General features: G+C 41.5%; 1 protein-coding gene across 3 annotated transcripts in view; it reads left to right on the top strand.

The window, feature by feature from the left end:
* The first annotated feature begins 5,686 nt into the window (after positions 1 to 5,686).
* ZC3H8 (zinc finger CCCH-type containing 8) overlaps positions 5,687 to 17,400 on the top strand; it is a 51,353-nt gene continuing 39,639 nt past the window's right edge. The window contains exons 1-2 of one of the 3 annotated variants that reach the window (XM_089922804.1): positions 5,688 to 5,915; positions 8,974 to 9,070. In XM_089922804.1, coding sequence (XP_089778930.1) covers positions 5,836 to 5,915; positions 8,974 to 9,070 — 177 coding nt within the window. In that variant the 5' untranslated portion in view covers positions 5,688 to 5,835. Of the gene's footprint in view, positions 5,916 to 8,973; positions 9,071 to 17,400 lie in introns of all 3 variants that reach the window. The other 2 variants (XM_089922803.1, XM_089922805.1) reach the window with 2 other exon arrangements.

Raw genomic sequence — 17,400 nt, 5'->3', positions numbered from 1 at the left:
AAAAAAATAGTCTTTATTTTAGGATATCACTTACGTACACCTGCAGTAGAAATGTGGGTTTGTTTGTTTGTTTGTTTGTTTTTTCCAGTAGTGGGAATGGTATGTGCTGAACTCTGTATATCCCTGACCCTCACCTTTTAACCTTAGAAGAATTGATTCACTGATTTGTTTATTCAGCAAGGATTTATTGATCATGTCAGTGTGCTTTAGATATTGTGCTATTTTCTGAGCACAGAGTTGTGGATAAACTACTTGGGATGTCTGTTTTCATGGAGCTTAGAGTCTAATAATTTGCACTTGTGAAGTTCGCATTTATCAAAATACTAATTGGGGTCAAGGGTGCTTACTCAGTTAAAATTGAACTTGACTGCATATAATGAAAACTCAGCTATATGGCTTAACCAAAAACAGGTTTTGAGTTTCTTTAATAACAATATATCTGGAGGTAGGAGTCCAAGACTGATGCAAGTGCTCACAGAAGTCATTATAAACACAGGCTCCTGTTGGCTTCTTGCTCTGAAATTCATAGCCCAAAGCTTTCATCCTTAACTTCTAGCTCAACTATCATGTGTTCTAGGGCATGGTCTATATAATATCTATTCTTTAAAATGTATTGATGTTTTATGTACATGATTAATTTTTATAAATACTCCATGCATGCTTAAGAAAATATAAATTCTCTCAAATGTCCGTGATTCTGTTTCAAAAAAAGTTTATTTTTTATTTTCCCTCCCACGAACCTCCCAAGCTGCCCCCATCCCAAGCCCAAGACACCCACCATGGACAACATTTCAAAGTAGCACCTCCTCCCACAAACTCCACCATTACCCTTGGATCCCCAGTGGTTTCTCACAATTTTCTGTTTCTTGTTACTTTGTTAATATTTTACTCTATTTGCTTTAGTGTGCTACTAGTTATCTATATTTCCCTCTAACCATCCATCAGTCCATCTAATTTTTTGACACATTTCCTTGTTTTTTCTGTGGCTGATTGAAAATTTTTCTCTGCTTTTCTGCAATTTCACTATGATGTGTCTAGGCATGAATTTCATTTAATTATTTTGCTGGGTATTTGTTGAGTGTCTTGATGTGTGGATTGGTATGTTTCATCAATTCTGGAAAATCATAGCCTTTTCTCTTCAAACATTTCCTCTGCCTTGTTCTCTTTCTCTTCTTGTGATTAAAATTAATTATATTTAGACATTTTGAGTTATTATTGCTATTTCTAATAGTCTCTTTCATAGATTCTTTTTTTAAAGGTGGGGAGGTCTCTCTGCATAGTTTCTTCTGACTTGTCTTCCAGTTCACTAATTTCCTCTTCCACCCTGTCTAGTTTTCTATTAAAGAGTGTCTTATTAATCAAGGTTCAGTCAGAGAAGCAGAATCACTAAGAGATAGATAGATTTACAGGCGGTTGGTCTTATGCAATTGTGGGAACTGTTTAAAATAATCTCTGCAGAGTTTTTGTCTGAGTCTAGAACTTAAGATCTTCAAGGCAAGGGTTCAGGAAGGGAAGTTGGATGTAAAGAAGGAGAGTAGAAATGAACTGGAATCCTTAAGGACAAACTAGAACCTGTATTAGTCTCTCACCACATCCAACTTTTATGATGTGGGTGCTTTGAAGGAGAATCTTGTGCCTTTTATCATGGAGCTAAACATACCTTGCCCAGAATTTGGAGAAGCTGAAGGAAGATCTGTGACAAGGTGTGTCAGCTGAAGGTCTGATTGTTGCCCCATTTCAGCAAGGTGAACTAGCAGATAAATGATTTTGTTATGTGCATGTGTTGCACCAGCATCTGTCACCCCTGCAGTAACTTCCTGAGTATAAAAACAATATGACTGCTGTTTCACTTCCACCTTCCAAATTTTGTGCAAAAATCTCTCTGATAGCCCATTCTAACTGGAAACATTCAAGGATAGGAATCCTGTAAAATGTAGAGCAGCCCAGCCAAGATGACACACTAGAAAACCACCAAGTACACACTTTTCAACTAGGCACCCATATGTTACCACTTTAACTCATACTTAACTTCCATCCAGAATAAAAACAATAGCAAAGTCATGCCTTTGCCTATTATGATGCAGCTACACAGTGTTCAGCCAAAAACATGTTAACCCTTTCCCCTAAAAAGGATAAAAACTCTCTTTTCCATCCTTGGGTGATGTTTATTCTTCTAGTTTTTCCTTTAGCTCAGTCACACTCCTTTCATATCAAATAACTTGAGTAATGAGATATAAAGTTAACTGCTATTAATATATCATGTGTTAGTAGGAGAATGGGAGAGGGGAAGATTTCATATATTATATAAATATACATATTTATATTTCACACACATGTATGTGTACACATACACATATCAAATTGACGATGAAACATTCATAACCACTACAATCATTTTTGCTACTGGCCATTTGGGAGTCAATCTACCACAAACATATGTATAGCTTTTTATAGTCTTTATCTGAAAAGTCTAGTATCTGATGCCTTTGCAGGTCAGTTTTTCTTGCTGATTTTGCTGTGCTTTTCTGGTGTTGTTGTTGTTGTTTTTTGTTTTGTTTTGTTTTTTCTTTAGCGGTACACGGGGCTCTCACTGTTGTGGCCTCTCCCGTTGCGGAGCACAGGCCCGGACGTGCAGGCTCAGCAGCCATGGCTCACGGGCCCAGCCGCTCCGTGGCACGTGGGATCTTCCCAGACCGGGGCACGAACCCGTGTCCCCTGCATCGGCAGGTGGACTCTCAACCACTGTGCCACCAGGGAAGCCCCTGTGCTTTTTTTTTTTTAACCTATCACTTTAATTTCCTTTGGTTGCCTGGCTATCTTTTGCTGTATGCTGGACATTTTATGTGAAAAAGTATGTATGGTAATAATTTTTTTTTTTTTAACTTGGGATCTTAGCTCCCCGACTGGGGATGGAACCCGCACCCCCTGCAGTGGAAGCGTGGAGTCTCAACCGCTGGACCGCCAGGAAGTCCTATAATTTGAGTTTGGAAATACAGCACTTTCCTCCAATGAAAGGATACTTAAGGATACTTAATTCAATTTTCCTCTTAATTTTTAGTAATGATTCATGTACAAAAGAAGGTGACTGCCAATAATAGAAACAACAGGGGAAAGTACAACTTCTCTGGGGAAGATGTCTGGCTTCAAAGAACTTCCGTTGTCTTGTCTGTGAAGTGGACCCTGATTCCTGCCAGGAGTCAAACAGTCCTTCACTAAGAGAAGCAAGTCAGGCTCTCTATCATTGGTCCAACCTACCTTTTGAGGTTTTTTCCCCACGATTCCCTTATACTGGCATTACATTAAGCAAAACTAAATAATTCCCCATTTTTCAAACTGTACTTTATTTTCCTGCCTTGATACATTTCTCTCCACATGTGATGCCCATTTAACTTCATCTCTTCTAATGGAAATTACCTCAAGACCAAGCTCAAATATACCCCTTTTAAGAAGCTTTCCCAACCAATGTGCTTTTTTCTCTTCTGAATCCTCTTGGCACTTAGTACCCACCCTTTTTTCCCCCAACTAACCCTGGGCATCTTCATTTCACAAAAGCCCCCTATCAACTGTATTTTTTTTTTTTTTTTTGCGGTACGTGGGCCTCTCACTGTTGTGGCCTCTCCCGTTGCGGAGCACAGGCTCCGGACGCGCAGGCTCAGCGGCCATGGCTCACGGGCCTAGCCGCTCTGCGGCATGTGGGATCTTCCCGGACCGGGGCAGGAACCCGTGTCCCCTGCATCGGCAGGCGGACTCTCAAGCACTGCGCCACCAGGGAAGCCCCTATCAACTGTTTTTTAATAGACTTTGTTTAGAGCAGTTTTAGGTTTATACAAAAATTGAGAAGTACAAAGTTTCCTTGCCCCCCCAAAACACAGTTTCCCCTGTTATTTACATCTTATGTTAGTCTGGTATATTTGTTACAATTGTTGAACCAATATTGATACATTAACATCCACAGTTTACATTGGATTCACTCTGTGTTGTACATTCTATGGGTTTTGACAAATACATAGTAACACGTGTCCCTCATTACCATATACAGAATAGTTTCATTGCTCTAAAAATCTGCTGTGCTCTACCTATTCGTTCCTCCTTCCCTATCCTACCCCCAACCCAACACTTGGCAACTGCTGATTCCAAATAATTGACAAAAAATCCTGGAACTAACAAGCAATTAAAGCAAGGTTAATATACAAAAGTCAATTGCTTTCCTACATACTAGCCATGAACAACTGAAATGGGAACTTAAAATCATTTACATTAGCACCAAACAAAACAAACAAAAAAAACCCTCAAGCGTAAAGCTAACAAAATATGTACATCGTCTATATGAGGAAAACTACAGACCTCTGATGAAAGAAATGAAAGAAAATCTAAATAAATGGATATTGCTTCATTGAATTTTAAAAGCAAACTCTCCACTCAGTGAGAATCAGTGACTGGCAGAGCAGAGGGGCAAGCACTCATTACAGCCCTTTATTGGCTTGGGCTGGCTACACAGGACCCACCTCAAATCAGAGATTTAGAAATGCCTTCCTTCACAATGATGGCTAACAAAAAAAAATCCCCCAAACAAAGGTAGCCCCGCAGGTGTGCAGCTTCCAGTGAATAGCCCAGGGCCCTCACCCCTGTTAGTTGCAGCAGGGAAAGAGGCGCCAAGATAAAATACAAACAAGCGTTTCGTATATATGTATAAGTCCTAAATATTGCCTGGAACGTACCCATACTAAAATGTAAAAAAGTTATTTGTAGCTTCACCAAAATTCAAATGTAACTGTGTCTCCTGTATTTCTACTTGTGATATCTGGCAACCCTACTCCAAGGCCTCACTGTGGCAGAGACTTAGAACGAGGAAAAACAAGTATCTTAGGTGTATTCTGTGGTTGACATTTTTCAAAGCCTTTCAACTCTTTGCTCTCAGGATCTTACTGCAAGTCTGAGAGGAAAGCGGAACAAGCATTTCCATTCTCATTAACCCGATGGGAAAAAAACCCAGACACACCTCCACCCACCCAAAAAAAAAAACCACACAGTAAAAAAACAAAACAGGGAACAAGAAATGGAGGGATGCCTACCCAGGTCAGGAACACAGCTGGCTCTGATCATTCTTAAGCCCACCTGTTGAATTAGCCCAGGTTCAACCTTGGAATCACCTAGGGAACTGCCCAAAACCCGCTGATACCCGGACTCCACTCCTAAAGTCTGGGCGTCTTTTAAAAACATTTTACCTATCTACTTATTTATTAATTTAAATCAAAAAAATTTTTTTTAACCTTTGGACCCTCTCCACCCATTCCTCTTAGCACGTGGTACTTTCAGTGGACTTTTCGGCCTTAAAGTCATCTTTATTTTAATTTAATTAGATTGTAAAGAGTCTGCAAGTCGCAAAATCAGTCCACCGCTCTGGTTACTCATCTGAAAATGTGGGAGGTTAACAGTGTATTTCTTAGAGGGCTGTTGTTAAGATTAGGTGAGCGAAAATGTGAAATGATGCCTGGTACAAAGTGAGCGCTCAAATAAACGTCAGCTACCATGCCTTAGAAACACTGTGACTTCGATCGAAGAGTTTTCACTAAAGGGAAATAAAGGAGGACTACGTTTTAAAATTTTGCTAAATACTTGAGATAACGTGTCAAGACGTATACACGCAAACGGCCAGGAGGACGGCGCCTGCGCAGGGCCGCGGGGGAGGGGGCGAGAGCGGGCGTGCGCAGAGCCGGGGATGGAAAAGCGCATGAGCGGCGCGTCCTGCCCATGGTGCGCGGCGTCCTTCGAGTGGTGTGCGGCGCCCTCCTCACGCCGTAACTGTTCCTCGGTAGCTGTCGGGCTCTGACGAGAATGATGGATTTTGAGAATCTTTTCTCCAAACCCCCCAACCCGGCTCTCGGCAAGAAGCCCGCCACGGATTCTGAGCAAAGGTGACCCCCGGTCTTTTCATGCTTTGAACGCAGGGGATGCAGTTAGGTCTCGCCCCTTTGTTCCTTCGGGAGGCCGCGCTGGCAGGGCCGCCAGGTCCCGCGGGGAGCGCGTCGGGCCGGCCGGGCCGGTGCGACGGCCGGGCGCCCACAGGTCGTTCCGGGGCAGGGGTTAGAAGCCGGGGATGGGGCCCGGTTCATAGGCCGCCGGGGCCAGCGGTGCCGGGAGCCTGGGCCTGGGGGAGCGGCCCAGACGGCGAGGGAGGCCCGGGATGCTCCCCTTTCTCTGCGCCCCGGCCCCTCCGGCCGGGTGGGAACCCGCCTGCGGCCCCATAGCGCTTTGCCCTTGCAGGCAGTCATCTCCTAGGGGACAGAGATCATTTGTCATTCTCATTGCACGTGCTAGGCGCTTTTGGGTAGAAAAGACGTGCGGTGAAGGATAAAGAGTCTCCTGATTTACATCGGAAGATCCTAAAGACCATAATAGAGCAGCGAACTCCATTGGGATATACTGTTTCCTTTAGGTTGAAAAAGGCGTTGAGACTGCCACGGAGAAAATGGAAGCAGGTTAGGGAGGCAAGAGGGGATGGGATGGTAGGGAGGAGGTAGATCTTTTAAGTAAGGGAGGTAAGGAAAGCCTCACTAATAACATCGTTAATATTTGAGTAGGGACCTGAAGGAGGTGAGAGAGGTCGATTATCTAGTGGGAAGAGTATTCCATATAAAGGTCCTGAGGTGGAGTGAGCTAACTGTGATGGGGTGTTGGGAGCGAAGTAGCCAGAAAGACAACTGGCATGGAGTAAGAACAGTGGGACTGGAAAAGAGGAACTCGAGAGGTATTGGGATGGGGGGCGGAGGGGGAGGCAGCTTGTGTAGGGACTTGTAGGTGCCGTAGTAAGGACTCTGGCTCCTACCCTGAGTGAGGTGAGAGGTCTTGGAGGGTTTTTAGCCGAGAGTGACATATTAGCAGGACCATCTCGTTATGTGGAGAGTAGAACGGAGGGGGGGCCAGAGTAGCTTGGATCGTAGTTTTAGCAACAAGAAGTGGTCAGGTAAGGATATATTTGGAAGATAAACTATTTTCTCAGAGATTGGATGGGCAGTCTGAGAGAGGAGTTAAGGTCAACTTCAAGGTTTTTGGTCTGTATCATTAGAAGGTTGGAGTTGCTGTTTAAGATTGCAGGAGGATTAGATCAAGAGTTCAGTTTTGGGGAGTTCCCTGGCGGTCCAGTGGTTAGGACTCGGCGCTTTCACTGCCGTGGCGCAGGTTCAATCCCTGGTCTGGGAACGAAGATCCCACAAGCCGTGCAGCGCGGCCAAAAAAAAAAAAGAAATAAAGTTCAGTTTTGGATATATTAAGATTTTGTCTAGTAGATATCCAGGTGCATATTTTGAATAGGAAGTTGGCTCTGCCTGCCTGGACTCAAATCTCAGCTCCACCATTTGCTAGATTTGAGGCAGGTTACATAAGCCTTCCGTATTCCGTTTTCTTATCTGTAAAATGGGCTTTTAAACCGTAGTATATATGTCATCGGCTGTTGTGATGTGTGTAATGTGCATGGAACAGCGCCTGGCACAGAGTAAGCGTAATGCAAGAGTCAGCTGCTGCTGTAATTGCTGCTGTGGTCATTATCGCTCTGCCTAAGGAGAGGTTGCTTCCTACTCCGTAAAATGATTGATTACTGAAAACTAGAGCAGTGAAAGTCCACAGCATTTGGTTTATTGGCTCTTGTAACGATGGCCTCTGTAGAAGGCGCACACCTTGGTCTCTTATCTGGTGGACGTGACTGAAGCTCTGACTGGGGACAGATCGGCGTAGTAAACTGTTGGATTGGATGAGGCTGTGAAGCCTGAGCTCCTCCTGTAACTTTGAAAGAAGCACAAAACCACTCTTCACATTCCAGTGCTAGCATTGCCTTTCCCCTCGCAACATGTTCTTTTGAGAACATACACATTGCCTAGTCCTTGCCTTTATCTGTCGTGCAACTCAGATCCTAAGCTTTTGTCCCTTGATCACTACTTGCTGAGACACAGTTGTCTTCAGACTTCTGTGTCTATAGCATCAACCATTATTTAGATTTACCTGTACGTTTTATTGGCTTCTTTGTTTCTTTTATTTCCCATCCCATCTTCATCTTTCTTAGGTTATTTTTAGTTTTGCTGGAATAACCTCAAGTAATCATCTCAGATGGTATCTATGCATGTTCAGCTTCTCAGTCCTAATGACCCTGACAACAACTTTTCTTTTTCATCTTCCCACTTGAATATAAGTTTAGTTCTCTCCTGACCTCGGAAGGCACCCTGCATTGTACCTGAAATACTCTTCTCCCTGACATTCCTCTTTGTTTTTAATTCTTACATATCTTTTTTTTTTGCGGTACGCGGGCCTCTCACTGCTGTGGCCTCTCCCGCCGAGGCTCCGGACGCGCAGGCTCAGCGGCCATGGCTCACGGGCCCAGCCGCTCGGTGGCATGTGGGATCCTCCTGGACCGGGGCACGAACCCGTGTCCCCTGCATCGGCAGGCAGACCCTCAACCGCTGCGCCACCAGGGAAGTCCTTACATATCTTTTAGGTTAGGAAAACTTCTGGCCCCCAAACCTAGGTTAAGTGTTCCTCATGCATGCACTGATACTTAGCACACCATACAGAAGTTGCTTTCTTTTTTTCTCCCAAGTAGATAGAAAGTTCTTAGAAGGCAGGAACAAGGTCTTTTTCATTGTTGTATTCCAGGATTTAAGGTCCAGAGCCTGGTGTGCGGTGGATACTCAGTATTTGTTGAATGAATGGATGATTTATATAGCTGCTAATAATTGAACATTAAGGTTATGTAATATAAAGTTTCAGCTTTGCGGTTTACTCATAAACATGTGTTGACATTTACTGCTCATCATTGAGTAGTAATGATGGAATGTTTCTCTGGAATATTTGGGGTAGATTTTGAATTTGGAATTTCTTTGAGGGCAAGTTGAAGGTAAACCAAAGCAGTGAATTTTAATGTTGTGGTATGAACCCTTTTCATGTTGAAAAACCCGTCTGTGTTATTTGATATTTTTGCTGCAGAATCGATGGTGAAATAGATGATACAGAAGTTGAAGAAACACAAGAAGAGAAAATAAAATGGAAAGTAAAACTGAAGTGTGAGCAAATTTCCAAAAAAGTAAGATTAAGTTGGTGTATTGAAAAAACAGACAGAAATGGCTGTGAGAAGTTGATTAGGGATCCTATTTGTCTCCTTTTAGTCAGCATTTGAGACCAGGTTACTTATATCAAAGGAAACCTTGTTATACTTAAAAAAAAATTAATCATTTAAGAACTTTGTTGTTTAACATGAACTGTTTCTAGTGCATTGTCTGTATTTTGGTTTCCCCTGTCTTTGAAATGGTTGTTAACGGTTTCAAAATCTTCTTTCTTTTCAAATTAGATTAAAAATTTGGATTTGCTAAACTTAACTAACCGTAGTGATTTATAGCTTGAAGCTTGTATTCAGTTGCTAGGACTGCCATAACAGAGTACCTCATACTGGGTGATTTAAACAACAGAAATTTATCGTCTTGTGTTTCTTGAGGCTAGAAGTCCAAGAGCCAGCTGTCGGGAGGGTTGGTTCCTTCTGACAGCTGTGAGGAAGAATGTGTTCCATGCCTCTGCCCTAGCTTCTGGTTGGTTTGCTGGCAATCTTTGGTCTTCCTTGGCTTGGCTTCCAGAAGCATCATCTTGATCTTTACCTTCATGTTTGAAGGGCATTCTCCCTGTATGAATACGTCTGTGTCTAAATTTCCCACTTTTATAAGGACACCAGCTATATTGGATTAAAGCCCACCCTAATGACCTCATCTTAACTAATTTTATATATAATGGCCCTATTTCCAAATGAGGTCACATTCTAAGGTACTAGGGGTTAGGACTTCAACATAAGAATTTGGGGAGGACACAGTCAACCCACAGCAACACCAATATCTGCATCTTTCTTGCTTTTTCTCTTTTTGAACTTTTTTAATTGTGAATTTTAATGCACTGCAAAAGAATGGGTTCAAATTGGCAATGAGACTCACAAGACACACATGGGCTTTCATATGATATTCTTATACTCAGCTTTATAAAAGGATACAGGACAGAACATCCAGCAGGTACAGCATCTTCATCTCCTCAGGAAGCCTCTCAGCTACCCAAGTACGTAACTTCTTTTGCCCTTTGGGGCATATATGGCTGCTGTGGACGAGAGCTGTGGTGGACACCAAGGAACTGCAGTTTGGGTTTCCCACACCTTTTTTATGCTATTTTAGTCATGTAGGTCCCAGTCTTTCATGCCCACTTAAAGTTCCCCAGTCCACGTATAACCCCATACAGGAGATAGACAGGTACAACCTTCTACGATTATCTTGAGGAGTTTCCCAGAAATAATACTGTGAGAAGATGGATACCTAGATTATTTCTAAGTAGGCTTACTCCAGGCCAGGCTCTTTACTTATGAGTGTGTAAAACATAAATGTATAGTATCACAGCTAATTAAAAAGAACACCCAAGTAGACACTGTGCAAATCAAGAAAGCTTTACCCACAGTGCCTCTGATGCCTCCTTTTTCAGTTGTATTCCCTTTTCTCCTCCTGGAGACGACTACCGTCCGAACTCGTGTAGTAATCACTTCCTTGTTCTTTACAGTTTTACTACTAATGCTGTCACGCTTCAGAATGCAGTTTTCTCTTGCCTGTTTTTGCACTTTATAGAAATAGAATAGTGTTGTATGTGCTCTTTGCTGTCTTATTTTTCTCAACGTTATATTTATAAGAGTCATAGTATACACGATATATACATGTAGTATATACATAGTATACACAAGTGGCATATACTGATTTGTTCATTTTCTTAGCTGCATGGCATTCCATTGTTTGAATATACTAGGTTCTGCTGTTGGTGGACATTTGGTCTCATGTCCAGTTTTGGGGGTTATGGGTAATGCTGCTACGTCTCTCACTTGTATCCTGCTGCACATCTACTCTACATTTACCTAGGAGTGGAACTGCTGGGTCTTAGAGTACAAGCATCTTTCCCTTTACCATGATGCCAAACTGTATTCCAGAGTGGTTCTACTGATGTTTATTCCAAAAGGCAGTGTATGAGAGGCTGTATTTCTACTGCTGCTCACTTGATATTTGTTACCTTTCTTATTTTCTGCCATCTGGTGAGATATCTTCATTGTCATTTAGTTTGCATTTTCTTGATTACTATTGAGCATCTTTTCATGTTTGTCCAACTTGGATTTGCCTTTTTTGTGGGCCACTTTAAGTCTTTTTTTCATTTTTTTCTTTATTCTGGATATAGGGGATTTTTTTCCCCTTCTTAGTGGATTATGTGTTGCAAGTATCTGCTCATTTTGTGGCTTTCTTTCCAGTCAATGGCAGTTTTTATAAAAGGTTTATAATTTTAATGTATTCAAATTTATTAATCTGTTCCTTTATAGTTAATGTTTTATATGTTTTATTTAAATACCCTGAGGTAATAGAGATATTTCCCTACAGTGTCTTCTAGAAGTTTTGTTGTTTTTCTTTCCCATTTATGTTTATAATCACCCAGAATTGATTTTTATGTATACTGTGAGGTAGAGGGGACAAATTTCATTTTACTTTTTTTTCATTATCATACCCAATTGTTCCATCACCATTCATTGGGGGGAAAGAACTGTCTTTTCCCGCATGAGTCTGCAGTGTTATTGGTGTCAAAAATCAAGCGTTTGTGTTCTGATGAGTCCGTTTCTGGACTCTCTCTTCTCATCTGCTGGTTTATATGTCTGTCCCTTCCCCCAAGACCTCACTGTGTTGATTATTACAGTTTTATTATAATAAGTTTGGATATCAGATAAGCAAGTCCTCTCACGTTGTTTTTCTTCTTTAACCGTCTCAGCTCTTCTTAGCCCTTTGCATTGCCATATAAACTTTAGAAAGAGTTTGTCAAGTTCCACAAAAAATCCTGTTGGGATTTTCACTTTGGAATGCATTGAATCTTTAGGTCATTTGGGAGAGAACTGACATCTTTAGAATATTGGATTGTCCAGTCTTTAACTCCTCTTTAATTTATCTCAGCAGTGTTTTATAATTTCTTTGTAGATGTCTTCCATCTTATATACCTTTTGTCAGATGTATTGCTAGGTGTCTGATGAGGCTATTGTGAATTACATCCTTTCCTTTTTTTTTAAGCACCATTTTCTAACTTGTTTTCTCACTTAGCTGGCATACATTGTTAGATAGGAATGCATGGAATTAGACTTTTGAGTTCTTGTAACATTTCTGAAAATATCTTGACTTTAGTCTCATAGCTGACAGGTAATTTGGCTGAAATAGAATTCGGCTTGAGCTTATTGCCCCATTTTCTTCTACTGTCCAGTGTTGCTAGTGTGAAGTCTTGGCAATCTAATTCTAGTTACTTTGTTAAGTATCCTGTTCTCCCTGGAAGCTTTTAGAGTCTTCTCTTGGTGGTGTTAGAGACTGAATCTTTTTTCATTCATTGTGCTTAAGTGTTTGGTGAGACTGTTTACTCATACCCTTCATGTACAAGGAATATCTTTTATTTTTATTCTCTTTGCCTTTTTTCTTTATATTCTAAGACATTTCCTCTATTTCTATCTATCTTCATTTCGTAAATCATAATTATCAAGAGTTCTTTCTTGTTCTGTTGTTATAGCTTTCTAGCATTTTTAAAAAATATACCATCTTGGGGCTTCCCTGGTGGCACAGTGGTAGAGAGTCCGCCTGCTGATGCAGGGGACACGGGTTCGTGCCCCGGTCCGGGAAGATCCCACATGCCGCGGAGCAGCTGGGCCCTTGAGCCATGGCCGCTGAGCCTGCGCGTCCGGAGCCTGTGCTCCGCAACAGGAGAGGCCACAATAGTGAGAGGCCCGCGTACTGCAAAAAAATATATATATATACCATCCTGATATCTTTGTGTATTTATTTAAAAATTTTTGTGCTCTTTTCTTTTCCTTGAATTGTATTTGATTCTTCTGGATCAGGTTTTCTCTTTCTACTGCTTTTTTGTTTTATTCTCTAGATCAGGAGTCAGTAAATATTTTCTGTAAAAGATAGGCTTTGCAAGCCAAAAGCAAAATTGAGGGTAGAATGTAGCTACTGATATAACAAGTGGGAGAAAACAAATTTCCACAGCATTTTTATTGACAGAATTTAACATATAATAATAATTGAGTTTTTTGTTGTACAGGTTTACTAGTGAGAATGAGGGGATTCTTCTTTTGGGTTAATAATTTGCTTAACTGGAGTTCAAGGTTAGTGTTCCCTATCTAAATTGATTGCAAAGATTCATCTGTTAGTGCTGATCTGTAATTAGACTCTATACATTTCATCTTTAAAGGTGTTTTTTTTACTGCAGGTACTGCAGAAAACTCTTATCAGTTCACCAGCATGATTGTTACTGAGTATATTCATTGCTTGGAAGGCATTTTTAAAACTTTATTAGATTTTTCTCTTGAGATTTGTCTTTTAGCCTGTCATTACACTGCAGATTAATTACTTCCAATTGAAGGTTAGGTGATAACTCCTCAGTTGCACAGTTAAATGGATTTTGAAATAGCGATTTCGTCTGCATATACATTAAAATCTGAAAAACACTGCTGGAACTGTAGTTTGAGCCTGGAAGATAAATCTACTGCAAATTTGCGTGAGAATGGAGCTCTTGCTTCTTGTTGTAACTTTGGACAGCACAGTGATATGAGCGATGTCAGTAACATCTGTCAACTCATCAAGAGCCAAGGAAAACCACTTGATATCATTTGTCTTATTTTTTTAGTTGTCAGAGTTTCTCCCAGTTCCCTCACGTCTTTGAGAAACTGTTGTTGCCAAAAGGCCAGTTTTCTTAAAGAACTTTTTCTCTGGACAGTTCTTCAATTGCTGCAATCAAACATGATTTAATTAACTCACCATCAGCTTTCTTTGGCTAACAACTGAGCCACTCAGAAACTTACTTTGATTGCAGCCTCATTTTCATTTTTGATTTTTGTGAGGAAATAATTTTGTGATGAGATATTTGGCTTATATTTTCTAATTGTTCTCACCATGGCTTTCCTGTGAGTTGGGACCATTGTGATGAATGCTTAATATTGTCAACATATATTGTGTTCCTTCAGCACTGCTGTAATATCATTGTGTAATAACCGTAATGCTTTGCCACCTAATTTGACAGTAAAATAATCCACACTTTACTGTGTCTTAAATGCATGGCATTCAAAGTCTGCTTTTCATGTTTTGACATGGTGGGTGTGCACTGGTAATGAAACAAAAAAGTATCATGACTTGGTGATATGTGACATATTCAACATGCTGTCAAGTTATAACTGTCAGGGTTTCCCTGGTGGCACAGTGGTTAAGAATCCACCTGCCAATGCAGGGGACATAGGTTCGAGCCCTGGTCCAGGAATATCCCACATGCCACGGAGCAACTAAGCCTGTGCGCCACAACTACTGAGCCTGTGCTCTAGAGCCCGCGAGCCACAACTACTGAAGTCCGCGTGCCTAGAGCCCGTGGTCTACAACAAGAGAAGCCACTGCAGTGAGAAGCCTGCGCACCGCAACAAAGAGTAGCCTCTGCTCGCAGCAACTAGAGAAAGCCCGCGCGCAGCAACGAAGACCCAACGCAGCCAAAATAAATAAATAAATAAGTAAATGTATTTTTTTTTAAAGTTATGGGCTTCCGTGGTGGCGCAATGGTTGGGGGTCCGCCTGCCGATGTGGGGGGCACGGGTTCGTGCCCCGGTCCGGGGGGGATCCCACGTGCCGCGGAGCGGCTGGGCCTGTGGGCCATGGCCGCTGGGCCTGCGCGTCCGGAGCCTGTGCTCCGCGGCGGGAGGGGCCACGGCAGTGAGAGGCCCGCATACCGCCAAAAAAAAAAAAAAAAAAAAGTTATACCCGTCACTGAAATTCATGGTATGCTGAGCATGAGTGTAAAGTGATGAGAGAGCCACAGCCACACCTACGGTCTCTTTTGCATCTGCTCAGCTCTCAAAGCAGCCAGTGTAATACGTAAATGAGTGAGCATGGCTGTGTTCTGATAAAACTTTATGGATGCTGAAATTAGAATTGTATATAATTCCCGTGTCATGAAATGTTATTTCATTTTTTTCCCCCAACCATTTAAAAAATGTAAAGACCATTCTTAGCTTGCTGACTATTACAGAAACAGGTAGCAGGATAGATTTGGCCCTTGGTTTTATTTTAATGACCACTGCTTTAGATTTCATTGTTAGCTTTTGTTTTTCTTTATGTCTCTTGATTTAAGAAAGGCCTGGAGAGCTGATGGATGTTCTTTGCTGGTCTGTTGGTAGGTCTGTGTCTCCATAGGCCTCTCTTCTAAATGGAAAGCCTGATGGGGCATTCGGTACGTGAGTGGGCCGTGTGCGTCTCTAGGTGTCCAGCAGCATAGTAGTTCTTAACCTTCTTTGTGCCACGCACCCCCTTTGGCAGTCTGGTGAAGCCCATGGGCCCCTTATGATAATGTTTTTAAGTGTATAAAATACGTTGGATTACAATGGAAATTGATCTTATTGAAACACAGTTATCAAAATATTAAAGAACAAATGGGGTAAGAGTAATACGCTCTTTATAAATGCACTAACTAGTAAGATCCAGCGTTAGGTCTAATTATTGTAATTTTGACATAGTGATGAACCTAAAAGATATCTTGAGGTCTGCAATAACTGTGATATACGAAAGTGCCTGTGATTTCTAGTGGTGACAGTCGCAGCTGCTGCTAATACTACTGTGGTTTGTTGCTGTGGTTCAAAGCAGAAGAAAATGCCAAATGTCAGTTTAGAGGTTGATGGAGATAATGTGTGATTTTTATTACTCTCCAAGCTCATTGAATTCTATCCATAGACCCTTGGCCAGAGGCAGGGCGGGGTGGGGCCATCTCTGGACAGCAGGTTAAGAACCCTCGATATAGAGTGAGTGGATAGAGTGTTTTTCTCGTGGGAGTTGCTCCCAAATGTCAGAATATGGAGGAATTCACTCTGGGGTCTTAGTACCCATACAAGAAGGCTTGGCTTTTATCAGACATTTTAATACATTTCTTTAGCGAATAGCTCTCTTTTTGCCCAGGGTAAATTTTTTGTTTTTTAATGAATTTTTAAAATTTATTTATTTATGGCTGCATTGGGTCTTTGTTGCTGCGTGCGGGCTTTCTCTAGTTGCGGCGAGCAGGGGCTACTCTTCATGGCGGTGCACGGGCTTCTCATTGCGGTGGCTTCTCGTTGCGGAGCACGGGCTCTAGGCACGCGGGTTCAGTAGTTGTGGCACTTGGGCTCAGTAGTTGTGGCTCATGGGCTCTAGAGTGCAGGCTCAGTAGTTGTGGCGCACGGACTTAGTTGCTCCGCGGCATGTGGGATCTTCCCGGACCAGGGCTTGAACCCGTGTCCCCTGCATCGACAGGCGGTTTCTTAACCACTGTGCCACCAGGGAAGTCCCCTGCCCAGGGTAAATTTTTGTTTGATTGTATTCTGCGTGGGGGGTGGGTGGGCAGAGATAATTTGTTACAATAGCTTTGTTTGTTTTTATGTAGAATTTTAAGTCATTCTCATTTATAGCCCTATTTCTCACACTGCACCCTAAGCCCAACCTCCAAATTATAACTTGCTTTTTGTTTGTCAAAAATTTGCCAGGAATTTGTTGAACTTTTCTTAATTCCTAATGAGTGTACTTCATTCCCCGTCTCCTATACACACACTATTTTAGGACTATTAATTTTTATATTTCTATACTTTTATTTCTGTGGAACTTCAGGAGGCCATACGAGTTCTATATACCATCCTGAATCAAATGCAAGAAAATCTTTTACTTAAAAAAGAAGAAAAATACTTTATGTAGACTCCTTTATAAAACATAAAAAAGTTGTAATATCGTGTTCTTATACTTTCCAAATTATATAGAGAACAACAGACATCGAAGCAATGAGTTTATAGTTAGCTGCATGAAGAAAAGTATTTAAGCAATCATTTGTATATTGTGTATTTCGGTGCCCTCTGAAAAGAATCATATCAATTAGGAATACTTCTCTATAGTAAAACAACATAGTTGATGATTGTCCTGGTTTTATAATGTTGCCAGGTCATCTCATCTCTTCATTTAATACAAATAAGTCAGTTTTGTTACTACTTGTAGTAAAAGGGGTCTGCTCAGTACTGCAGGCCTCCGCATCTTGTGCGGGGGAGGGGGAACACGTAATCACCCATTTGGATCCTCGTAATATTTTGATTCAGATGCACTGAATAGAATCTCATGTTTGATTGAGCTAAACTTCTTGTGAACTGTTGCATATTGAATGATTTTTTGGTTCTCCCTGTGCCTACTAAATAAAATTAAAGGCCAAAACCAAGGTAAACATAATAATTATCACAGGAGTCAGCCAACTTTTTCATAAAGGACCAGATAAGTGCATCTTTTTGACTTTGTGAGCCATATCGTCTCTGTCACAGCTAAGCAGCCATAGATTAAT

Source organism: Delphinapterus leucas, chromosome 13 (assembly GCF_059928025.1).
Source record: "Delphinapterus leucas isolate spDelLeu-1000000601 "Yukka" chromosome 13, BTC_Dleu_Yukka2, whole genome shotgun sequence".
Taxonomy (NCBI): Eukaryota; Metazoa; Chordata; class Mammalia; order Artiodactyla; family Monodontidae; genus Delphinapterus; species Delphinapterus leucas.
Note: the sequence above shows the minus strand (reverse complement) of the source record. Positions and strands in the feature narration are given on the sequence as shown.